The sequence below is a fragment of the Gossypium hirsutum genome, chromosome A10 (genome assembly GCF_007990345.1).
Source record: "Gossypium hirsutum isolate 1008001.06 chromosome A10, Gossypium_hirsutum_v2.1, whole genome shotgun sequence".
Classification (NCBI taxonomy): Eukaryota; Viridiplantae; Streptophyta; class Magnoliopsida; order Malvales; family Malvaceae; genus Gossypium; species Gossypium hirsutum.
The window spans coordinates 114,371,052-114,397,073 of record NC_053433.1 but is presented as its reverse complement, the minus strand read 5'-3'; the positions used below and the strand labels follow the sequence as shown (position 1 = coordinate 114,397,073).

At 31.8% G+C, this 26,022-nt stretch overlaps 1 protein-coding gene across 1 annotated transcript; it reads left to right on the top strand.

Moving 5' to 3' along the window:
• The first annotated feature begins 3,989 nt into the window (after positions 1-3,989).
• LOC107943259 (glucan endo-1,3-beta-glucosidase) lies at positions 3,990-6,817 on the top strand. The gene is made up of 3 exons (XM_041078161.1): positions 3,990-4,461; positions 5,377-6,003; positions 6,561-6,817. The coding sequence occupies exons 1-3, from the start codon at positions 3,997-3,999 to the stop codon at positions 6,624-6,626; spliced, it is 1,158 nt and encodes a 385-aa protein (XP_040934095.1). The 5' UTR covers positions 3,990-3,996; the 3' UTR covers positions 6,627-6,817.
• Positions 6,818-26,022: the final 19,205 nt, after the last annotated feature.

The following is a 26,022-nucleotide window of genomic DNA, read 5'->3' as shown; positions in this document are numbered from 1 at the left end:
AAACGGATGAGTGGATTTTGGATTCAGGATGTACTTACCATATGTATCCTAATAAGGATTGGTTTTCTAGTCTTAAAGAGCTAGAAGGTGGAATTGTTCTTATGGGCAATGATAGTGCTTGTAAGACAATGGGAGTGGGTACAGTCTAATTGAAGAATCACGACGGCTCAATCCAAGTCTTGACAGATGTTCGCTACGTACCTAGCCTGAAGAAAAATCTCATCTCATTAGGGGCCCTAGAATCTAAAGGGCTCACAATCACTTTGAGAGATGGATTACTAAAAGTAGTAGCTGGGCAATTGACGGTGATGAAAGGCACAAGAAGAAATAACTTGTACTTTTTAAATGGAAGTACAGTTATTGGATCAACATCAACAGTTTCTACAAAAGATGTAGATTCAGAGGCTACCAGATTATGGCATATGCGATTGGGACATGCTGGTGAAAAAGCTTTACAGACATTGGCGAAGCAAGGCTTGTTGAAAGGTGCAAATTCTTGCAAAATGGAATTCTGTGAACATTGTGTTCTGGGCAAGCAGAAGAGGGTAAAATTTGGTCCAGCAATTCACAATATGAAAGGAATTCTGGACTACGCTCACAGTGATGTGTGGGGACCTACCAAAGTGGCTTCTTTGGGAGGTATGCACTATTTTGTTACTTTTGTTGATGATTATTCAAAAAAAGTATGGGTGTATCTAACGAAAAGAAAAAGTGAAGTTTTGGATGCATTTCTGAAATGGAAGAAGATGGTGGATACTCAGATTGGTCGAAAGGTCAAACGACTTCGATCAGATAATGGTACTGAGTACAAAAATGATCCATTTCTACAAGTATGTCAAGATGAGGGCATTGTGCGACACTTCACTGTTCGAGATACACCACAGCAGAATGGGGTGGCAGAACGCATGAATCGAACTATACTAGAGAAAGTTTGATGTATGTTGTCCAATGCTAGATTGGACAAGGAATTTTGGGCTGAGGCAGTTACATATGCGTGCCATCTAATTAACCGTTTGCCATCAGCTGCAATAAATGGAAAAACTCCTATGGAGATGTGGACTGGTAAATCTGCTACTGATTATGATTCTTTACATGTATTTGGTTCCACTGCATATTATCATGTAAAAGAATCTAAGTTAGACCCAAGAGCAAAGAAAGCATTATTCTTGGGTATAACTGATGGAGTAAAAGGATACTGTCTCTAGTGTCCTGATACAAGGAAGATTGTTTTGAGTAGAGATGTGACTTTTGATGAATCAACCATGTTAAAGTACAAGGATTCATAAAAGGATGACAAAACTAGTAGTACTTTGCAGCAGGTGGAGCTTGAAAAGGTTAACGATGATCCAGCTAATATTGAAGGGACAAATGATGAAGAGGTTCCTACCCAAGAATCTCTACAGCAACAAGATTCAATTGCATATAGGAGGCCAAGAAGAGAGATTCGTAAGCCTGCTCGCTTTGATGATATAGTGGCCTATGCACTTCCAATTGCAGATGATGATGTTCCTTCTACTTACACAGAAGCAATAAGTAACCCTGATGGTGTAAAGCGAAAGCAAGCAATGAATGAAGAATTGCAGTCTCTTCATAAAAATAGGACCTGGGAGTTGGTGACACTGCCCAAGGGAAAGAAGGCAATTGGATGCAAATGGGTATATGCAAAGAAGGAAGGATTTCCTGGTAAAAATGAAATTCGATACAAGGCTATATTGGTAGCAAAGGGTTACTCTCAGAAAGAAGGAATAGACTACAATGAAGTGTTTTTTCCAGTTGTGAAGCATTCGTCTATTCGAATTTTGCTAGCCTTGGTTGCGCAATATGATCTTAAACTAGTTCAGCTTGATGTGAAGACCGCGTTTTTACATGGTGATTTGGAAGAGGAAATCTATATGACTCAGCCAGATGGATTCAAGGTTGCTGGAAAAGAAAATTGGGTTTGCAAACTGACAAAGTCGCTTTATGGATTGAAGTAATCTCCGAGGCACTGGTACAAGCGATTTAATCAGTTTATGAAAGGGCAGAGGTACACAAGAAGCAAATTTGATCATTGTGTGTATTTTCAGAAGCTATAAGATGGAACTTTCATATACTTGCTCTTATATGTTGATGATATGCTAATAGCATCTAAGAGCAGAGTTGAGATTGAAAGATTGAAGACTCAACCCAATCTCGAGTTTGAGATGAAAGATCTAGGAGAAGCTAAAAAAATTCTCGGCATGGAAATATGGAGAGATAGAGCTCATGATAGAGTTAGCTTGTCTCAAAAGCAGTATTTGAAGAAGGTACTACAGCAGTTTGGCATGAACGAGCAGACAAAACCTGTAAGTACCCCGTTGGCTTCTCATTTCAAGCTTTTTGCACAACTATCTCCTTCGACGAATACGAAACGAGAATACATGTTGCAAGTTTCGTATTCTAATGCAGTGGGTAGCTTGATGTATGCAATGGTGTGTACAAGACCCGACATTTCACAGGCAGTTAGTATAGTGAGCAGGTATATGCATAATCCTGGAAAAGGACATTGGCAAGCTGTGAAATGGATTCTATGGTATATTCAGAAGACCGTGGATGTTGGATTACTGTTCAAGCTGGATAATACACTTGGTAAAGGTGTTATTGGGTACGTTGATTCTGACTATGCCGGTGATTTGGACAAGCGAAGATCAACCACCGGTTATGTGTTTACACTTGTTGGAGGACTAATAAGTTGGAAGTCTACATTACAGTCTACAGTTGCGTTGTCAACCACAGAAGCCGAGTACATGGCTGTAACAGAGGCTGTAAAGGAGGCTATATGGTTACAAGGTATGGCTAAAACCTTGGGGTTGGTTTAGGAGCATATTAACGTGTATTGTGATAGTCAATGTGCTATTCATTTAGCAAAGAATCAAATCTATCATGCACGTACAAAGCATATCGACGTACGATTCCATTTTGTGCAGGAAATTATTGAAGAAGGGAAAATTTGTCTTCAGAAGATCAAGACTACAGATAATCCCGCAGATATGATGGCCAAAGTAGTAACAGGAACCAAGTTCGAACATTGTTTGAACTTGATCAATATCCTGCAAGATTAACAGTTGAAGAAGGCACTATCAAGTATTGTTGTCAAAGGCAGAAAGAATTGTGTGAAGATAAGATTATCCTAATCAAATCTTTAAGGTGGAGATTATTAGAATATACCCCATTCCTTGCCCATACCTTGCCCATACCTTTCCCATACCTACCCATACCTTGGAAAGGTCAAAGTTATGGGCACCAAATATTTATTTAGTGTTGGGCATGGGATAATAGCAATTTTTGGTCCCTAATTGTATAGGGACTTTGCAAGGTGACCCTTGAACCTCAACTATAAATAGGCCTAACCATTGCTCATTCTAATCATCTCATATTTGCCATTCTCTACTTAAGGCATTGTTCTCTCTCCCTATTTGTAAAGTTTCACTTCTGTTTTGGAGTGAAATATATTTGGTAGTGCTCGAGGACGTAAGTAAGATTTGCTGAACCTCGTTAAAATTCTAGTGTTCTTTACTATTTATTGTTCAAATTTTGTGAGTGTGATTGTAGTGATTTATTGTGCTATTAAATTACGATAGAGGGATATTCTGACTAGGAAAGCCTTGGTACTTAAGTGATCCTCGTGATCCACCTCTCTTTCCTGGGAATTGAACTTAGTGTAATTTTTTATTACAATAATTTTACTCTTTCACACGCTTCCACGTAACAAGTATAAAAGTTTTGTAATGGAGAAAACTTAATTATATTTATTTTTTAAAAAAACAATAGCCAAATAGTAACGGTTAAAGAAAGAAAACCATCTAATTTTGGAATATTTGAAAGGTGATGCATTAATGGATGAAGCTGTTAATTCTCAAAGTTCCCCATTTGTCAAAATATTCATCATAAACTACATTTTCCAAGTGTCCTTATAAATATATATGTGCATAAATTATAACCCCAAAGCAAAATCAAGGGTCAAACAAAATTGCAACGATGAAGTCATTGACCAGCCTTCAACTCTTCCTTTTCCTCTCAACCACCGTCTTCAACCTCTTCTCTTCCACCGCCGCCATCGGCGTTAACTATGGCATGGTTGCAGATAACCTCCCTTCACCGGCCAAAGTTGCCAACTTCATCAAAACGAAAACTATTTTCGATAGCGTCAAAATCTTCGACACCAACCCTAACGTACTTCGAGCCTTCGCCAACACCGGCATCACGATGACAGTCACCATTCCGAACGGCGAAATCCCTAATTTGGCCAACGAAGGGGCGGCTTCAGCATGGGTGAACGCCAATATTCAACCTTTCCATCCACAAACTAAGATAAAATATATATCTGTTGGCAATGAAGTTGTGCTTCTTGATAATCCGGCTCATATTAATGGTCTTGTGCCAGCAATGAAAGCTCTTACAGAAGCATTGCGTAAAGCTGGGCCTCAGTTCCAAGATATTAAGGTTTGGAACATGCTTTATATTATATTGTTCATACAACACTATAACGCACAAACAATAAATAATTTTATGCATGATTTGATGACATATCACAAAAAATTAAATTTATATAGCTTATTTTATAACGATGTATGATGATTTGATTTATTAATAGTATATAAAATACTAACACTTAATTATAACACTAATTCATAGTTCATACAAGAAGGGCTACCCTAAATACGTTGATAAGGAATGTAAATAGAAGATAATATATTTAAGCACGCTTAAATTTTTATTTTTATTTGTTGTTGTAAAAGTAACGAAACTAAGTTAAAACTCAATTAAAATGTAATTAATGTTTTTAATAGAGACGAAGCTAAAAAAAATTTAGAAGTCAAAATTAAATTGTAATTTTTAATAGTTTAAATAATTTTTAAATGATTAAATCAAAATTTTATCATTTTTAGGGGGTACAAATATAATTTTACCTTTACTAATTTAAATATTTAAAATTTTTAAAAGGAGACTAAGTGAATAATTTTTAGTATATATGGATAAACATCAAGTTTATACAAGAATTTTGGTCCAATATAAAATTTAATACATGCATTTTGATTTAGTACAATTATACATATGAAACTTAAATTGTGATTTGCATATATACATGAAACTTTAATTTTGATTCAACTGAACATATTTAAATAAATGAATATGTACATTTATTTTCAAATCAGATTAATATAATTATTTATGTATGTAATATATCAATAGAAAATAGTATTAATTCAATAATATATGCAATATATCAATATAAAATTTCATATATAAAATCATACATAATCAAAATTCATGTATAATATTACAGATTTAATAAAAAAAATTATGTATAATTTTAATATTTATGCATTGTTTATAATGTTTTTATTCATTCATCAGGTTACATCAGCTCATGCCCTTAACATGTTCCAAGGTCTGACAGTCCCAAGTTTAGCCAGGTTCAGGATCGACCTTACCGAAACCTTCAAACCAGTGCTCCAATTCCATCAACAAAACAAATCCCCATTCATGATCAACCCATACCCATACTTCGAACTCAACGTCATGTCCAACAACATCGATTTCGCCGTTTTCAGGAAAACCCCCGCCGTTTTCGACCCCGCCAGCAAAAAAACATACAGCAACGCCTTGGATTCTCTTTTGGACAAAACCTACTCTGCCATGTCGGCACTCGGTTTCGCAGACGTTGATATCGTCATCGGCGAGACCGGTTGGCCTTCATTGGGTGATCCAGGGAACAAAGCTGCTGACATGGATAATGCAGCTTCGTACAATGGGCATTTGATTAGGAAAATAGTTTCGGGTGTTGGAACGCCATTGATGCCTAACAGGAAGTTCGAGACTTATATTTTTGCTTTGTTTAATGAGAATCAGAAACCGGGTCCGCTTACTGAGAAGAATTGGGGATTGTTTCAACCGGATTTTTCGCCGGTGTATACGTCTGGTGCTTTGCGTGATGGTCTTCAACCTAATCTTAGTAATCCTGGATTTGCCGTCGAAGTCAAGGTAGGATTATACTTACAAACCATAAAAATGTTAAATTTTGATTTTGGTCCTTTTATTATGCTTAGAGAGTTTTTTAGTTATGGCATTGGATGGTACGAGTTTAGATATTTGCAATGGTTTTGGTGGAATCAGATTTAAATATCTTAATTATTATTTAAAATGGATTTAATGTAGATATAAATATTAATTCTCATCTATCTATTACTCGAATTTAATTTACTTTTTGTGAATAATAAATTTAGATTTTTATCCGAATATATTTTACATTTTTAGATAACGAAATCAAATATTAATAACTATTATTCACTTTAACATTTTAAATATTTTTTGGACTTACTAAATATGGATTTGGATATCAATAGAAATTTTAATATATTCATATTCCCACAGTGATATTAAGATTTAATATGGATAAATAAACGAATTTAGATTTTAAACCACATTTTTTATTTCAAAGATAGTTAACAGTTTAGTATAGTGAAAAGAATAAATAGAATTTGACGTTTATGATTTGAATAGCTTCATTAATTGTTCTTAATTTTCCTCTTTTGATAAAGCCTGGCCAGCCACTACCAAAGCCGGTTCAACCAATGCCAGCACCACCAGCGGACACTGCTAAGTAGTTTTGTGTGCCCAAACCCGAAGCTACCGATTCTCAATTGCAGAATAACCTGGATTATGCATGCGGTCAAGGAATCGATTGCCGTCCGATTCAAGCGGGTGGGGTTTGTGTTGAACCGGGCACCGTGAGGTCTCGTGCAGCATTTGCCATGAATTCTTACTTTAAGTCAAAGTTGGGTGTTGATAGCGCCTGTGATTTTAGCGGCACCGTTCAAGTCACCACCGTTGATCCAAGTAAGCATAAAATAATATTAGTTTCTTTTATTTCATTTGTCAAATTATATTTTTCCCGAATGAAAGGTTAAAATTTAAAGGATAACATCTCGCATATTGATAAGTTTGAGTTTGACTCAAAATTTGAAATATGATACTAAATTTGATTGAATATCTATTTTTAAGTTTGATCCTAAGTTGAGATACAATCGAGTTATTCGAGCAGCTCGATTATGCTTGTACATAATATAATTTAACAATATAAAAATATTTAAAATGAAAAGTTTGTTAAGGCTTGCGAGCCACTTGATCTAAGTATTATTAAGCTAGAACTCTATTCGATTGATAACTTGAGCTTGAGTTTAGCTTGATAATTATCAAATTGAGTTCGAGTTTTTTTTTTATTTTTTTCAAATAGAGCTTGAATAGCTGTCAAGTATTAGTATCTCATTTACACTCCTAGTTAAATTATTAAAATTTTAGTTTCGATGGGTCTAATTATAAAACAATAGTTATATATATATTTGAGATTATTTGAATTGAATTTAGTCTACTTTTATCATGACTTTTGAAATTTAGTCTCTCTACTTTTAATTTCAAAATTATAGCTTCTCTACTTGCTTGATTTAAAAATTAAATTTGAATATTTTATCAACCAAACTTAGTTGAGAGGAGGTTGATTCCTTCCAGAAAAATCTTCAAATTATCGTCCGTCTAAAGTCGACTGACCCTCAACAATTCAATATGCCCTAGCTCGAGTCGTTCTTTTGTCTCCTAATTATGTCGAGAACCCGAGCCTTAGGCAAGGCTCATAGAGCAAGAGCTCTTCATGAAATCGAACCACATGTATGACACTAGCCACCTACCAAGGAAATGGTGGACCTATCAATGGCAAATGACCACCATTTCCTTGGTAGGTGCTTGATCCAACGATGCGCTTATGTTTTGTGAACTTCAATTACAACTTAGACTCTCGATAAAATTAGGAGACAAAATCTTAGGTCGTCCTGAGGTTCCAACCTATTGAGAAGTCTATGAGTTCCAAATGAATGACACTTAAAAGGCTTCTCTAAAAAGTGTCAACCTCGAATATCACATATTCAATTATAACAAAAGTATGTTATTAGCGTCATCCATTACACTTTATTTTTAAATTGTTAAAGTAAATGAGTTAAATTCAATTCAAAATTTTAAAAATTTTAGAGATTGGGGTAAAATTAAGCGATCGAGTTTCAACTATTGCGACTAAGAATCTTACAATATATTATAATTAGTTTGGATCCACCCAAGTGAACTTAATTTGATTACTAAAGTTAAAGTGCAATGTTATATTGATCATAAATTAAATTTGAAATTAATTATTAGATTATTATTAGTTTTAAAAAATAAGAATAATTAAATAAAAAATATTATTCTAATTTTATTTATTTAACTGTGAAATTATTTTTGATGTAGGTTATGGCAATTGCCGCTATGTCTGAAGAATTTGAAGTAAAAAGATCAATTATTGAGTGACGAAATTTTTTTTTTTTAGAATAGCTTTTACGAAATAAAGAGATCCTTATCATGCAATGTAAGATTGTATATTCTTTGATGAAATGGCAACATCTTTGAAACAATTATGGTTTATTTTTTCTAGGTTAGATCATAGAGTTGGCCGATGTCGGTTACGATTGTGTTGATCTCTTTTAGATGTTTATTTTGAATAAAATAAAACTTTATGGAGTTAACTTTAATTAGATTTGATACTACTTTTATTTTGTTATCGTCAACATCAGTTTTAACCATGGCTTTGGATCCTCCCATTTCTCTAATGACATCACCAAGATAATTAGGATCCAGAAAAGCTTCAATGGAGACTCAGTTTCATCTTCAACTGTATCATTAAGAATCTTCGTCTTAAATAACCAGATCGGTTCAATTCGAGTCTGCATCCTACCACCACTTGACAACCCAACCTTATAATGTCTCACTCTTCAGCCCCTTTGATATCTCCTACCGATCGCTGGGTGGCATGATTAAATCGATTCATTTGAGGCATCATCGTCTGATAGTATGATATTGTGGAAGCCATTCAATTAGCATCGACAATGATGAATTTAACAGCAATTGAAACATCTTGTGCGTCTCGATCATTGCCAACTCCTAAGTAGGAAAATATTGGAAGTTTAAGGGAGTGATTTTGTAAACTTGGGAACCTTGATGCCGGTCGATAATCATAAATGTTGCATCCATGACCTACATTTTTGACCTTCACATATATCTCAATTCAACAATTGTCAGTTGGATGGGGCCTCAACATCAAAATCGTGATTAAGTATGATTGCAACCAAATGAGCACCTGTTCTCGTAGACCCCAGCCATCTATACTTCGGACCAGATATTCACTTCATACCATGGCAAAATACAAAATAATACCCAATAAAATCTCTAAATTTGACAGCATAAATTTTCTAGAGTACAAAATTCTTGAAGAAATCACTAATAAATAATATCCACCTTGACACCGTAAGTGTCGAGGTCAATGTCGGATCAATTTATCATGTCCCAAAAAATGAGAATTGGATTCCTACATAGTTTTGGATAAAAAAAAAACCCTAATATCAATATTTATAAGTGTCGAAATTATGCCTTACGTAATTAAGGTACTTTTCCAACCATCTTAGATTAGAATTATGTAAGTGATTAAACCCAAAAAAAACTAGATACGCATATATCAAAAAAAAAAGAAAGAAAGAAAGAAAAAAAAAGCACAGATCAATAAATAATTACAAAGGCTATATATAGTTAAGGAAATAAAAAAGTATGATATTGTTGTAAAAAAATCTCAAAAAGTAAAAATTAAATTAAAATTTAAAGTGTTTTTTATAAAATTACACCAATTAAAAAAATTCATGATATTGCATATTGAATTGAAGGTAATGTATAATTTTAGAGTAATTATTTTATTTAAATATTTTATATAAAAAATTAAAAGACAAAAACATATTTATAATATTATTTGTTACTTTAATTTTTTTTTCAAAAAAGAAATTTAGCTTCATAAAAACAAAAATAAAATTCCATAGCCAAATAATGAATTTAACTTAGATCACTATCTTTAATTATTATTAAAATTTACAAACATTATAAAAACCACAATTTCAAAAAACTGATGAATTACACACAAAAAATAGGATCTCAAAGAAGAAATAAGAAAAAAAAAAGCTTAATTTTGGAATATTTTGAAATGTGAAAAGCCTTAATGGACAAAATTACATTTCATGGTTAATTCATCTTCTCTCTATATATATATACAAACAAATTATAACCCAAAATCAAAATCAAGGATCAAATAAAAATTGGAATAAAAAAAATAGAACAATAAAAATAAAATTGGAAACATGAAATCATTGAGCAGTGTTTCTTTCCTCCTCTTCCTCCTCCGCCACGGCGGTTGAAACCCTTTGGAAATCCCGTAGACTTTCCAAAAGCAATGGTAAGAAGAAAATGTTGTGTGTAGGATGTGGATGCTAGTGCTCAAGAATTGCAGGAAAACTTGGACTGGACATGCGGTCAAGGCATCGATTGCAGTCCGATTCAACCGGAAGGGGCTTGTGAATATCCGGTCAAAGTGAGTTGTGCAGATTTTTCCATGAATTCTTACTATCGGGAGGCAGGTGAACTTAAAAGCGCTTGTGATTTTAATGGCACTGGTGTACTCATAGAAGCCGATCCAAGTAAGTCAGGGGTGGGGCTAGGAATTCATCACACCAACGGGACTGGAAGAGTTTAGTGTGGCAATTAGAAATGAATAATAAATTTTTGGTTTGATAAATTTGAAGGGTCTTCATAAAAAATTTCTCAAGGTTACTGCTTTTGCCTCGAATAGAGAATCAACTAATATATTGATATGGACATAGTGATTGAATCAATTTCTAAATAAATTGTTCGAACCGATAAAGATCTAAAATCAAAATAAAAAACAACGGTTAAATCAAAATTTAAAATTTTTAATCTATTTATTTAATTATCATATTTTCATTGATATGATAAGTTCAATTATCTATCTAATTATTAAAACATTGGTCATGCTACCACTTGCCACATCATTATTTTTTCACGTCAACTACAGTATCATCATTCATGGCATCATTTAAAACTTTACAAATGAACCTACTTACTCGGTTAAATTTAATAGAGTTTTAAAATTTTTAAGAATTTTCTAAAAGGGTTTTGAGTAACTCAAATTTTCTATTTAATTTCAACTAAATAGGTGGTTAATTCAAAATTCTTTTCATTTAATACATGTGGTCCTAAATTAAAATAAAAAATATTAACTTTAAAATATATTTTTTTATTTAATTCCAATAGTTCTTATATTTTACATTATTAAAACATTTATATATTTTTTTAATGATATTCATATTGCATTTTTTTTATTTTCAATATCATTTTCTTCTTTTATAATAATTTTTTAATTTAATAAATTTTGTTAACCTAAATTTTTATTAATATATTATTTATCAAACTAAATAATCACAAATACTAACATTGTTATCATTCCGAAAATCTTCAAAATTTTAAATTTTTTCATCCAAATCACTATATCCTTAACAAACATTACGTCTTTCATGGAAAAGTTAATTTTGAGGACTTAATGTATTACTAGTTGTTTTTTTTTTTTATTATAACCTCAATTTAGTGATGTTTTCAATTAAGGGTTCAATTTATTTTTTATTTACTTTACAAGTGCCCTTTTTACCATTTAAGCTTTATTTTAACTATAATTGTTGTAATTTTGTGTGTCAATTAAAAATAGTATTTAGGATTTAGGGTTAAGATTAAATTAAGGTTTAGAATTTAAAATTTCAAAATTTATGATTTAAGCTTGCTGTTAGAGTAAGAATTAGGGTTTAGAACTTAAGTCCTAAAGATTGGGTATTCATTTTTGTTTGTTTATTAAGTAAATTTAAAATCTAATGAAAATTTATTTGGTGTTGATTTATGTATTATATTCTTGATTATTCTCTAAACAAATATGATATGATATATTAGTAGTAGATGCTTAAAAAATATTTTTTATTTAGATTATTCTAATTTAATTTAAACTCTTATAAATACATTTATTTTACTATCATTATATATGTTATTAAAATTTTAAACATAAACAACTTTATATATATATTTGTTAAGGCTGTAACGAGAACAATGCCACAAACAATTCCAATTACACTTGGCACTGTGAAACTTACATTACTTGGTTTATTTAAAATTGAAAATCATTTGAAATAAATCTTTGGGTTGTAATCTTTATTGATATCTTAGGCGTGCAATGATTTATATTTGAAGATATATTCATGTGAAGGAGTATATCTTGAAGATATAGTCAAACTGGATCAAGCAATCGGATCCGAAATGAATTGGCTTATTCGAAAAAAGCCTTGTTCTTTGGAAGATTTATCTCGTGCCTGGTACTGCATGGTTCCACTCTGCAAGAACGCCGAATCATTCTCTTGAAGCTCATCCTTTTCATCATAAATGATCCGCTTGCCCCGAAATGACCCGGCCCAATAGGGAAATCCCAATTCATTTGGCCTTTCGATACAATCAAATAGAAAGCCCCAAGGGCGCCATATAGATTGGATCTAACTATCTTGAAGATGTATCAATATTTTGACAACATCTTGGACTTTGTTAGGCTTATGCTTCTTTAGTTGTTACTTTGATGGGGTAACTGATTGTAATTGATCTAGTATTTCAGCAAGTCGAAAACAATATAGGTCAGACCTGGAAATGTTCAAGGATAGGTACAACAGTAATTTTGGGTATCTAATTATAGAACTTTCTGCTTATGAGGGTCTTAGTGTAATTACGTGAATCGTGCTAACTGATTTGGTAATTGGTTAGATTTCAACTATTAGTCTTGTTACCTTAGAACTGGGTATTTTCCTTAGTAAGGAAACATTATGATGAAAAACATTAATTTTGATGTTGATGAATTGGTTTTGGTGAACGAGTACAGGAAGGTTATATAGGAGATAGACGTCATTCTCCTGGGAGCACTCTCTCTTTTTTGTATTCATTTTATTTCTTCTATTTTCTTCGCTGGTTGGTTTTGTAATAGAGAAAAATTAAGGAGCAGTCTGCATAGGGGGAGAAACTAATGTATTAGCTTAAGAAATTGAGAATTTAGAAAACTAGTAATCTTTCTAACTCTTCTGTATCTTTTGATTGAGGAAACGGGAAGAAAAATTGAGGATTTCAGTTTAATTCATTGAATTTGTATTGTGATGATTAAGGTTATAGTTGTTAGAATTAAGTGACCCAAATTCTTATTTAAATAAAATACGATGGAAAATAAAATAAAAGTAAAATCCATATAGAACTAGACTTCTTTTATTTTATTTTAGAATAAGGTTTTTTAAACCTTATTAAACTCCATCTATTTTATATTGATTAGGATAAGGTGTTTCAATCTTACTAGAATATGGCTTTACAAGCCTATAAATAGACATAGTCTATTCCTCTTGTATTGATTCAAATTTTCGACATAGAGAATTTTCTTCTCCTCTGCCCGTGGTTTTTTCCCGAAAGGGTTTCCACGTAAAATTTGTGTGTTCTTTATCTTTATTTTATTTTTTATTTTATTTTATTTTTCACAAATTGGTATCCGAGCTTCCAGGTTGTTCATCTCAATCACAGTAATGGCGTCTTTGAAGTATGAAATTCCACTGTTGGATCGCAACACCAGATTTGTATTGTGGCAGATTAAGATGCAAGCAGTTCTTGCGCAGATGGATCTGGAGGAAGCCCTGCTAGGGATAGATAAGATGCCTTCGACATTAACAGATGAAGAGAAGAAACGTAAGGATCGAAAGGCGTTAACACAATTACATCTGCATTTGTCCAACAAAATTTTACAGGATGTGATGAAAGAGAAGACTGCCGCTGCATTATGGAAGAGGCTAGAACAAATATGTATGTCGAAAACTCTAACAAGCAAGTTGCATATGAAGCAGCGTCTTTATGCTCATCGTTTGGAGGAAGTTGCATCTGTACATAAACACTTAACAGTGTTTAAAGAAATTCTCTCAAACTTGGAGGCCATGGAGGTTCAGTATGATAAGGAAGATCTAGGGTTGATTCTACTTTGTTCGTTGCCCCTATCTTATTCAACCTTTAGAGACACAATTTTATATAGCTGCGAGTCTCTCACAGTTGATGAGGTTTATGATTCTTTAACCTCGTATGATAAGATGAAGCATCTTGTGGTTAAACTCGACTCTCAAGAGAGGGTCTCATTATTTATGGGAGACAAGATCGGAATGCTGATGATGATCGTGGTAGGACACAGGAACAGAATCCTCGTGGTAAATCTAAGGGTAGATCGAAGTCTTCAAACAGAGGTAAAACTTGTAACTTCTGCAAGAAGAAAGGGCACATTAAATCTAAGTGCTATAAGTTACAAAATAAGATTAAAAGGGAGGCTGTGAATCAAAAGGGGAAACAACCAGAAAATTTCGGTAAAGCTGATGTTGTAGAAGACTACAGCGATGGTGAACTTCTAGTCGCTTCTATCAATGATTCTAAAGTAAGCGAGGAGTGGATACTTGATTCAGGCTGCACCTTCCACATGAGTCCCAATAGGGATTGGTTTACAACTTACGAAACAGTGTTTGAAGGTGTTGTTTTGATGGGAAATAATGCTTCGTGTAAAATCACATGTGTTAGAACAATTAAAGTTAAGATGTTTGATGGAGTTGTCAGAACACTTAGTGAGGTACGACATGTTCCAGAATTGAAGAGAAATTTAATTTTGTTGAGTACTCTTGATTCAAAAAGGTACAGATATACAGCTGAAAGTGGGGTTTTAAAGATTTCCAAAGGGTCCCTTGTTATGATGAAAGGGCAGAGAAAGATTGCCAAGTTATATGTTTTGCAGGGTTCTACTGTTACTGGTGATGTAGCTGTCGCTTCCTCTTCCTTGTCAGATGATGATATTACTAAACTTTGGCATATGCGCCTAAGGCATATGACTGAGAATGGCATGGCAGAATTGAGCAAAAGAGGACTTCTTGATGGGCAAGGAATTTGCAAACTGAATTTCTATGAGCACTGTGTTTTTAGGAATCCATAACATGAAGGGAACGTTGGAGTATATTCATTCTGATCTGTGGCGGCCATCTAGAGTGCCTTCGAGAGGTGGAGCTAATTATATGCTAACATTTATTGATGATTTTTTCAGAAAATTTTAGGCGTTCTCTCTGAAGCAGAAAAGCGATGTATTTTTCGCATTTAAGTCTTGAAAAATTATGATTGAAAAATAGACGGAAAAACAAATAATATACCTCCGCACAGACAATGGCTTAGAGTTCTGTTCTGATGAGTTTAATAGATTGTGCAACTCAGAAGGGATCATAAGACACTTGACAGTTCGTCATACTCCACAGCAAAACGGCGTTGCAAAACGAATGAACAGAACGATCATGGAGAAGGTTCGGTGTATGTTGTCAAATGCCAACTTACCGAAGTCATTTTGGGCAGAAGCAGCTTCTACTGCATATTTTTTGATCAACTGATCTCCATCCGTTGCCATTGAGAAAAAAAATCCACAAGAGGTATGGTCTGGTAATCCTGCTAATTATTCTGATTTAAAGATCTTTGGGTGTCTTGTATATGCTCATGTTGATAATGGAAAATTGGAACCGAGATCCATTAAATGCGTTTTTCTTGGTTATAAAGCTGGTGTAAAAGGGTATAAGTTATGGTGTCCTAAAAATAGAAAAGTTGTGATTAGCAGAGATGTTATTTTTTATGAAACTGCTATGCTACCTAACTTATCTCTTAAAGTCTCTTCTAATAAAGAAAATCAAAAGCATGTGGAGCATCAGATTAATACAGAGTCAACTCCTCTAGCCAGAACAAAAATTGAGAATAGAGTTGTTTCTTCACCACAATACTCTATCGCCAAAAACAGAACTAGAAGAGAAATTAAACCTCCAAAGAAATATGCCGAGGCTGATCTAGTTGCTTATGCTTTAAATGTGGCTGAAGATATAGATGTGAATCAAGAGCCATCTAATTATTCTGAGTCGGTTAGCTGTGAAGACTCAGAAAAATGGATGTTTGCTATGCAAGAGGAGATGGAATCACTTCACAAAAACAAAACATGGGATCTGTAATGACCCGAATTTTACCGTTACCAAAAAAGTGTATTTTCGGGTCTCTGTTTCTGAAAAATGGATTCGTAAATATTTATTAAAAATATTTACGAAGTAAAATGAGTAGTTAATTAGAGTTTAATTAAGTGAATTTAATTTAATTAAGAGTAATTAAGAAAAAAGACTAAATTGAATAAGGGGTAAAAGTTAAATTATAGATTCAAAGAAAATAAAAAGGACTAAAAAGGAAATTATATAAAAAGTATAAATTGAGGCGGTGTACCATGAAGAAAATCTAAGATTTTTTTTATGTTTAATATATTATTATATTATTATATTATTATATAATAAAGATATTTTATGTTTTAATTATATTATATTATATTATATTATATTATATTATATTATATTATATTATATTATATTATATTATATTATATTATATATATAAGCTAAAGAAGCAAATGAAAGGAAATAGAAACAGAATGGAACGAAACAGAGAGCAGGGGAGAAAAAGAAAGAAAGAAGAGGAGAAAAGGGAAAATTGAAGGTTTGAAGCTTTAAGCTTTAATAGTCAATGCTAAGAAAGGACAAGACAAAGTCAACTGGAGTTACCTCAAAAATTACGGTTTGTATTTCTATAATCCGAACTTAGTTATTATTTATTATATTTATATACATATGGCAATTGTTAGTGTTAGAATTATGATGTTTTACAATTGGAATGGATTGATTTTGGTATGCGATGAATTTATTGAATTTATATTGATTGAAATTATTTTGATTGAATTTATATTGATTGAATTATATAATATATATGACTTATGTAGAAATTTGAATATTGAATGAATGTTATATTGAAAAATATATTGATTGGAAATATGAGGAAATTGATATGAATATATGAGATTGTGATATTTGAATATTTGGTATTGAAAAGTAAATTGAATTGTATTGAATTATGAATTAATGTGCATAATTGAAATATATTTGTTGAATTGAATGAAATTGTATGAATTGTGAAAATGGGTAAATATGTGTAATTATCGGAATGAGATATTGATGAAAGAATTATTAAATTGAGAAAGTGAATGAAATACCCTATTAACTAGTCGGACTGAGTCGGATATAATTGGCATGCCATAGGATCTGGAAGCGTACGGGATTTGTCTGCTTTATCGATCAGGCACTTTATGTGTCGTATTTCAGGCACCTCGTGTGTTGTATCAGGCACCTCGTGTGTCGTATCAGGCACCTCGTGTGTCGTATCAGGCACTTTGTGTCGTACTCTGATCAGGTACTATGTACCGTTTTAGGCACAATGTGCCATACTGGTGTGTTTGGGTTGGAATCCGTGTATCCGTCAAAGTCCGGGTTTGTTAATAGGGGTAAATAAGTGAAAGATAAATCAAATAAATTTGATTGATCAAGCTATTGAAATGAAACGAGAAATTGAATTGAGAATTGAAAATTTATATGAAATTGAAAATATGAACCAAAGGTTCATGAAATGATTGGAGTTCGAATTGATGATATATGATGTCACTTGATGAATTGAAATGTGATTTGAGATATATGAATCGTATGTTTATAGTGAAAGCTATCAGGGATAGTAAGTTGATATGATATAAATGAAATTGATTGTTATTGAAATGAATTAAAATGGAATATGATTGATAAGTGTATAGTTGAATATAGTTTAATGATATTGAATTGTGAATAAATTAAGGAAAGCTATACCGAATAGTAAGTGAAAGAATGGAGTAAATAATAATGGATTTAGTTAAGAATTGAACAATTATGTTATTGTGTTTATTATATGATTTGTATAAAATTTATATGGTAAGTAGTTGAAATTTATCTATGAATAAATAATTGAATAATTCTAATTGTTATTATGATCTTAAGTTTTGTTATATTATAAATTGTTCGGATTATAGAAATACCACTGAGTATACCATACTCAGCGTACGGTTTGTTTCCGTGCGCAGGTTAAGTAAAGATAGTACGTTGAATCAGCATCCCAGGATGATCACAAATTCATTAAGGTAAAGTATGTTGAGTATTGATAGTGGCATGTACCCAGGATGTTTAATGAGAGTCATTTAGGTTGTAGAAGTATTGATGAAATGAGTAAATTATGGTTGGCAACGGTATGTAGTATGAATTTTGAAATTTACTAAAAATTCGTAGTGATTCTAAATTAGTCCCGAATTGAATTTACTGTTCATATTGGACCGCAAGGGCCCATTAAAGGGACGAAATCTTAAAACTAGGATGTGTGTGAATATTTATTTTAATTAATGACCGGAATTGGACTGTACTGACTGGTAATGTCTCGTAACCCTGTTCCGGTGACGGTATAGGGTTAGGGGACGTTACAGGATCTTGTGAAACTTCCTAAAGGTAAAAAGGCTATTCGTTGTAAATGGGTGTTTAAAAAGAAAGAAGGGACTCCAGGAGTTAAAGAACCCAGATATAAAGCAAGGCTTGTTGTAAAGGGTTACAGTCAAATTCTAGAAGTGGATTTCACAGATGTGTTCTCTCCAGTTGTTAAGCATAGTTCGGTTCGAGCTTTGCTTGGTGTTGTGGCCATGCATGATTTGGAGCTTGAGCAGTTAGATGTAAAAATTGCATTTTTGCATGGAGAACTTGAGGAGGATATTTACATGTAACAACCAGAGGGTTTTATAGTCTCAGAAAAAGAGGACTATGTTTGCTTGCTGAGAAAGTCCCTTTACGGTTTGAAATAGTCACCAAGAAAGTGGTACAAGAGGTTTGATTCCTTTATGACTTCTCATGATTTCAAAAGAAGTAGTTTAGATAGTTGTGTTTACTTTAAGAAAAACAGTGATGGTTCTTTTGTGTATCTACTTCTTTATGTTGATGACATGTTGATAGCCCAACTAAGTGAAGAATTTGAGATGAAAGATTTAGGACCAGCAAAGAAGATACTTGGTATGGAGATTCTTAGAGATAGAAAAGTAAGTAAATTGTACCTAAGTCAGAAGGGGTACATTGAGAAAGTTCTTTGCAAGTTCAATATGCAAAGTGCTAAGCCTGTTAGTACTCCTTTAGCAGCCCATTTCAAACTTTCATCGGCTTTGTCTCCACAATCAGATGATGAGATTGAGTACATGCCACATGTTCCATACTCTAGTGTAGTGGGATCTCTCATGTATGCTATGGTTTGTTCACGTCTAGATTTATCATATGCAATCAGTGTAGTTAGCAGATACATAGCAAATCCCAGTAAAAAATAGTGAAAAGCAGTTCAGTGGATTTTAAGATATTTATGAGGCACTACTAATGTTTGCTTACAGTTTGGAAGAACTAAAGATGGAGTCATAGGGTATGTTGATGCTGATTTTGCTGGAGACCTTGATAGAAGAATATCTCTCATAGGTTACGTCTTTACAATCGGAGGTTGTGCAATTAGTTGGAAAGCCACTTTGCAAATAACAGTCGCTTTGTTTACCACTAAAGCTGAGTACATGGCGATTACTGAGGCTTGTAAAGAAGCTATTTGGTTGAATGGACTATTTAGTGAACTCAATGAAGACCTTCAAATCAGTACAGTATTTTGTGACAGTCAGAGTGCCATCTTCCTTACAAAAGATCAAATGTTTCATGAGAGAACAAAACATATTGATGTTCGGTATCATTTTGTTCGTGATATTATTGCTCGTGCTGATATTGTTGTGAGCAAAATTAGTACTCATGAAAATCCTGCAGATATAATGACTAAGTCACTTCCTATAACCAAGTTTGAGCATTGCTTAGACTTGGTTGGTGTTCATTGTTGAAGTTAAACCCTTAAGGGGTTTTATGGAAGAGGTGGAGAACTTGTTTATTAAAAGTTCGTGATGAAGAACTTGTCCATTGAGAATTTGTGTCAAGGTGGAGATTGTTAGAATTAAGTGACCCAAATTCTTATTTAAATAAAATACGATGAAAAATAAAATAAAAGTAAAATCCATATAGAACTAGACTTCTTTTATTTTATTTTAGAATAAGGTTTTTTAAACCTTATTAAACTCCATCTATTTTATATTGATTAGGATAAGGTGTTTCAATCCTACTAGAATATGGCTTTACAAGCCTATAAATAAACATAGTCTATTCCTCTTGTATTGATTCAAATTTTCGACATAGTGAATTTTCTTCTCCTCTACCCGTGGTTTTTTCCCGAAAGGGTTTCCATGTAAAATTTGTGTGTTCTTTATCTTTATTTTATTTTTTATTTTATTTTATTTTTCACAATAGTTAACTTTTAAAGTTTCTCTGCATGCAAATGAATCATTGTTTCCTTGCATATATATGTCTTTGTTTTGATTCTAATATGGTCAAAGGTAAAGCTAGGGGGCTGGCAGGGGCCTTGGTCCCCCCTAAAATGAAAAATTATCATTTAAAACCTTGAAAATTTTTTTAAATTTTAAATTAGTAAAGGTAAAATTGTACTTTGGCTTCCTAAAATTATAAAAATTCAATTTAATCCTTTAAAAATTATAAAGATATAGACTATAAAAAATTAAAATTTTATTCGGCCCCCCTAAAAAAGTATTCTGGCTTCGCCCCTGGATATGGTTATTATGCTTAGCTAACCAAGAAAGAGGAGGCTCAAACGATAAAAGAAAGATTTAAGCAGATGTAGTCGGTATCAACTTTCAGGTATTTTGCTGGTGAGTTTCTTAACTCAAATTCACAGTGTTTGTTTTTATGTATATCGATACTGTGTTGTTGTAGGATGTTTGACATATTGTTGAAGTATACAAAGTGTTGATCTACAGACACATGTCTAGTTGTATGTATAAGTTTGTTGTGTTGATTAATTGTTATTGGTAAAATAATTACTGAAAAGGCTATCATTGAAATAGTCTGATAGGTGATATGTTTGGTATGATTTGTGTTGTGTTATTAACCGTATGTTTAGTTGAATGCTTGTTATGTGTTAGTCATGAAAATGAATGTTATGCGGAGTGTGGAGGTATATAATGGCGAATAGAATATGAAGAAATGTCATGTTGTGCACTTTGTGCCACATGTTATTGGTTTTGCGAAGGCTTGAGTGGGTTGTATAGAGAATGTATACACATTATTTTGGTTTTACGAAGGTTCAATTGGATTGTAGGGAGATATATGCGCACATGTTTATGAAAACCCTACGTAGGTTCTTTCAAGTATGAGACTCTGCTGAGTCTAAGGCTTAAAGCCTCATGTAAGCAAGTCTTATGACTATGGGCACATGCAAGATAAGGTAGTCCGCTGGACTTATCTCATGATTCAAGTTACGACAATCCGCTAGATTAGTTCTCTAAGCTTCATAACAAAACTATACGTGGAATTTTTCCATGCAAAAGTCCATAGAACAGTTCACGTATATGAATTTGCAACTATATATAAATATTTGCCTATGGATATGCATGTATGAGTCTGCCGTATATGAGTCCTCCATATATGAGTTCGCATCCATGAATCTTCTTTATGAATCTGTATGTATAACAATCCGCTGGATTTATCTTTATGACTCAAGCTATGGCAGCCTATTGATCTTATATTCATGTTGCAAGTTTAAGACTTCAAAATGACTATCTTTCACAAGAGTCAATATGAACTATTATCCAAGCAAGAGATCGCATGGGCTTGTCTTTATGTTCTAGCTACGAGAGTTCGTATAAATTATTTTTCTCAAGCCAAAACCAACAGGGATCATCTTTTATGTAGGAGTCTGCCAAGGACTATTTTTAAATCGAGAGTTCACAGTGATTATCCGCCAAACAAGAGGACGCAAATGAACCCGCATATATGAATCTTTGATTATGATTCTGCATATAAAGGTTCACAAGTATGGTCTACAAGTATGTATTCACCAAACTCTAGTCCTTGTATATAAGATTTTACGTGTAAATCTGCATGTAAAAATTCTCCAAGTGTGAATCTCCATGCATGAGTTTCTGCAAGTGTGAATCTCCATGTATTGCTAAGATAATCCGCATATGTCCTGCTAGCAGAAGAGGTAATAATTCGTCTTCTATGAAATCATCACAAATGTGTAAGCGAAATCATTCCGTATTATAGCCTATAGCACAAGTGATAGAAATAGAAGATTGTGACAATACAGAAAGTGTACAAATTTTTAAGTTCAGCCAACACAAGGCATGGCAAGAGTACACCAGGAAGATGTGCGGACTATACTTGCACAGGTGATGTAAAACAGGAGATCAAACCCATAAAGTTCTTGTTGGAAAATTGGGTTTGAAAAACACAGAGGGAAATAAGTTTAAGGGAAAATACAGAGTTTTAAAATTTTTTCCAAAAATAATTACTTGGTTGTGATATCTAAAATAATAAATACTTGATCAAAATTGTACGTTTTCGATTTGTCTAGGATGAACACTTCGACCATGTAGTCTTCTCCGCTATCCTCAAGCTCACGTCTGTCAAGTGTGGGCTTGCTTCGAATCAAAAAAATTTCTACAAAATTACTAGTAGGGTAATTTTGTAATTTCTCTAAACTTTTGGGTCAAGTTATAAATAAGAAAAATATCTCTAGAAATCTTCTAAAATAATTTTCTCAGAGAATTTTCTCTCTACAACTTTCTCTTAAATTCAAGTGTGTAAAAAATAATGACCCATGGCTCTTTTTATATAATGAGAGTTTAGAGAGTTCAATTATAATTAAACTTAATCATTTTAATATTAAATTAAAATAATCATTATCAAGATAAGTATAAATTAAATTTAATATTAAATTTGAAATCAAATTATTTTAGAATAGTTAATCTGAAATCAAATTATTCGGTAGAATCCTAGTAGGAGTGTGATTCTTCCACCGCTCAACTGTCGAAGAACCACCGCCACCAACCATCCGCCAGCCACCGAATTTTCGTCGTCGGCACTGTCATGCCCGGTGGTGTCATCGCAAGCGCGACACCCTCACAGCACTCGAGTCAATTCGACTACTGCTGATTCTGTTTGGATAGTGACAGTTTGATCAGTCTAGTCCAACCATCGATTGGACTGTCAGCTCGATTTCACATATCAGACTCGGTTCGACCAGTTTTTGGGTCTCAATCTCGGTTTTTAGTTCTTAGTTCCAATTTTCGATCTCAAGTCCAATCTTCAAGTTCAATTACCCATTGGCCAATTATCTTACTTGAAAATTAATTTTTAAAAATATCATATTTATTTTAATTAATTTGATTAATTTATTTTTGTTTGATCAAGATTAATTTTCCCAAAAATCCTTATATTTTTCAAAATATATTTTTCAAGAAAATTCTTTAATCAAATTCTCTAATTTAACAATTCTCACCGTCGCCCAATTTAATTTTGCATCGAATAAATCAACTCAATTAAATTATTTCTAAAGTCATAGAATTTCCTTCTGATTCAAATGCAATTCGATCAAGCTTTTGTTGAACTAGCAGAGGGACCAATTAGGCATATACAATTAGGGCTTTCAATGTGGAAAAAAAAATTCAGCTTTTAATATGGGAAAAAAGTTCAGACTAAAATAAATAAATTAAATGCCTATGACTTTCAATTTTTCATCATAAACGTTTCATCTCCTAGGACCCCAAAAATTTTTCAACTTTTATTGTATTACATTTTATAATTTTTGTTAAAAGTAACCCGATTTATTACTTCGCTTAAGGCTCCATAAAATGTCAAGAACGAATCTAAAAGTAAAAATATTATCTTAGTGTGTGATAAAACTTAAATCACTTTGTACAAAATTGAAAGATAATAGATCATCTTTCATGATAATACCTCATGGACATAGAGAAACTAAACTATTTCAAAAATTCTTTATTTTTTTCACAATTACTCTGCACTGTAGAATTGAATTTAACATCAATTTAACATCTATTTTCCACTCCTAAATGAGCTAAATCTGAAAATTGAGGCTATCATGGGTTAAATCATGAACGATCATCTCAATAATAGTGTAGGACAACTGACTGCATTATTTAGAAATGGCCCGCCGTTCGTTGGATGAGTCAACCTCAAAGCCGCTGCATGCCATGAATACCTCAAAACAGTAGTAAAGGTTTTTTTTTCTTTAAGGATAAATTTTGCTTTTATCAGTTGGGTTTTATTTTTTTAGTTAAATTAAGCAGTAAATTTAACTACTAATTTTTTTTAAAATATTAAATTTTTAAATACCGTAATTTACAATTTGTGTATACTTCATGTTAATTTATTATTATTCTAATTTTAAATTATTTATTTTTATAATTTTTAAATTATTTATTGATGTGACATATAAAATAAAGTCTCATATCAATATTATTGTAAATTTAATGTTTTAGTCAATATTTTCGTTAAAAAAATTCGACTGTCTTTCAATGTCAATGGTCAAATTTAACTCAAAATAGAAATAATGACCAAATTTAGCTCAAAAAAATAAAGATCAAATTGATTAAAAAAAAGGATAAACATTAATGACTAAATTTAGTGTTATTCCTTTTTTTGTAAAATAGAAATGGATTGAAGTGGAAGAAATGTTTGACAAAAGAAGGGACCAAGATAAAATTAATAAAATGTTAAAATGTGACACAAGTTTTTGTACATTTCAAAAAATAAGAATTTAGTCCTTGTACTTATATTTAATGGAGTTTAGTCTTTCTACTTTTCAGATTTTAAAATTCAAGTTTAATTGTTAACACTGTTAATTTTTTTGTTAAATTCAAATTAGTTACAAATTCAATTTTTAATTACATGGTTAACAAGTGAGTTTTTTTTTTCAAAAATATCATAGCAACAAATTTAATAAAAAAATTTAATTGTGTTAACAGTTGAACCTAAATTTTGAAATCTAAAAAGTAGAGTGATTAAATTCCATGAAATAAAAGTATAGGAACTAAATTCCTAATTTTCAAAAAATACAGGGACTTATAGCATATTTTAACCTGAATAAAATTAAAAATTAATTTATGGATTTTGATTGGAATTTTATTGAATTTGGTTCGATTTTAATTTGGATAATAAATGAATATATTACGTTAAATTTGATTTTAGGTTTATAAGTTACAAATTTTTGAATAATAATTTATTTGGCCCTTCATTTTATTTTTCGTTTCTTTTAGCCCTTAAACTTGTATTATTTGTCAAAAAACTCAAAATAGATGGAAAATATAACATTTGTTAACTTTACTGATGTGACATACACGTAGATTGCCACGTGTATGCCACGGTAGCAATTAATTAACTTTAAATTTTTCAAAATTTTAAAAATAATATATTTTAATATTTATTTCATAATTTTAATTTTTTAAAATACTTTTTTATATTTTTTTGAAATTTTAATTTTAAAAATTGATTAATTACTGACGTGACAATCCACGCGTATCTCATATTAACAAAGTTAATAAATGTTAACTTTTCTATCTATTTTAATGTGATATTATAAACAACGTAAGTTTAACGATAAAAAATAAAAATAAATAAAATAAATAACTAAAATGACATTTTATTTTATAAAATTAAAGAATCAAACAAATCATTATACATTTTTTTTTCAAAACCGAACCCTTGGGTAATCCATGATAAAGGCGCAAAAGCTAATAATTTTTGGGAGATGTTAATTTTTTGTTAGTGATTTAAATATAAATATACATTAATACATATATGAAGCCTTGTAGAGCTATGCCCACCTTGGTTAAATGAAACAATTTCATTGTTGGGACATCCTAAATATTAACGATTTAATTTAATTTTTTAATTTCATTGTTGGGACATCCTAAATATTAACGATTTAATTTAATTTTTTAATCTCTTGCTTAAATAAAAATATTGTATTTTTGATCCCTTACAAAAAATTAATAACTCAACTGAAGCCTTTTTAATATAAAAGTTTTAAACTTTGATTATAATTTTATTCAAGGATGAAACTAGAAACTCTTTTAGGGGTTGAAATTAAATTTTGAATTTTACAATAGTAAAAATGTAATTTTATCATTTTAATAGTCTATATCTTTATAATTTTTAAAGGATTAAATTAATTTTTTATATTTTAGAGGGTCAAAGTATAATTTTA

Excerpts from the sequence above, each read along its gene's own strand:
- LOC107943259 (XM_041078161.1), top strand. The coding sequence starts at position 3,997 with ATGAAGTCATTGACCAGCCTTCAACTCTTCCTTTTCCTCTCAACCACC. Across the intron at positions 4,462-5,376 it reads CTCAGTTCCAAGATATTAAG|GTTACATCAGCTCATGCCCT; the intron begins GTTTGGAACATG and ends TTCATTCATCAG. Across the intron at positions 6,004-6,560 it reads GATTTGCCGTCGAAGTCAAG|CCTGGCCAGCCACTACCAAA; the intron begins GTAGGATTATAC and ends CTTTTGATAAAG.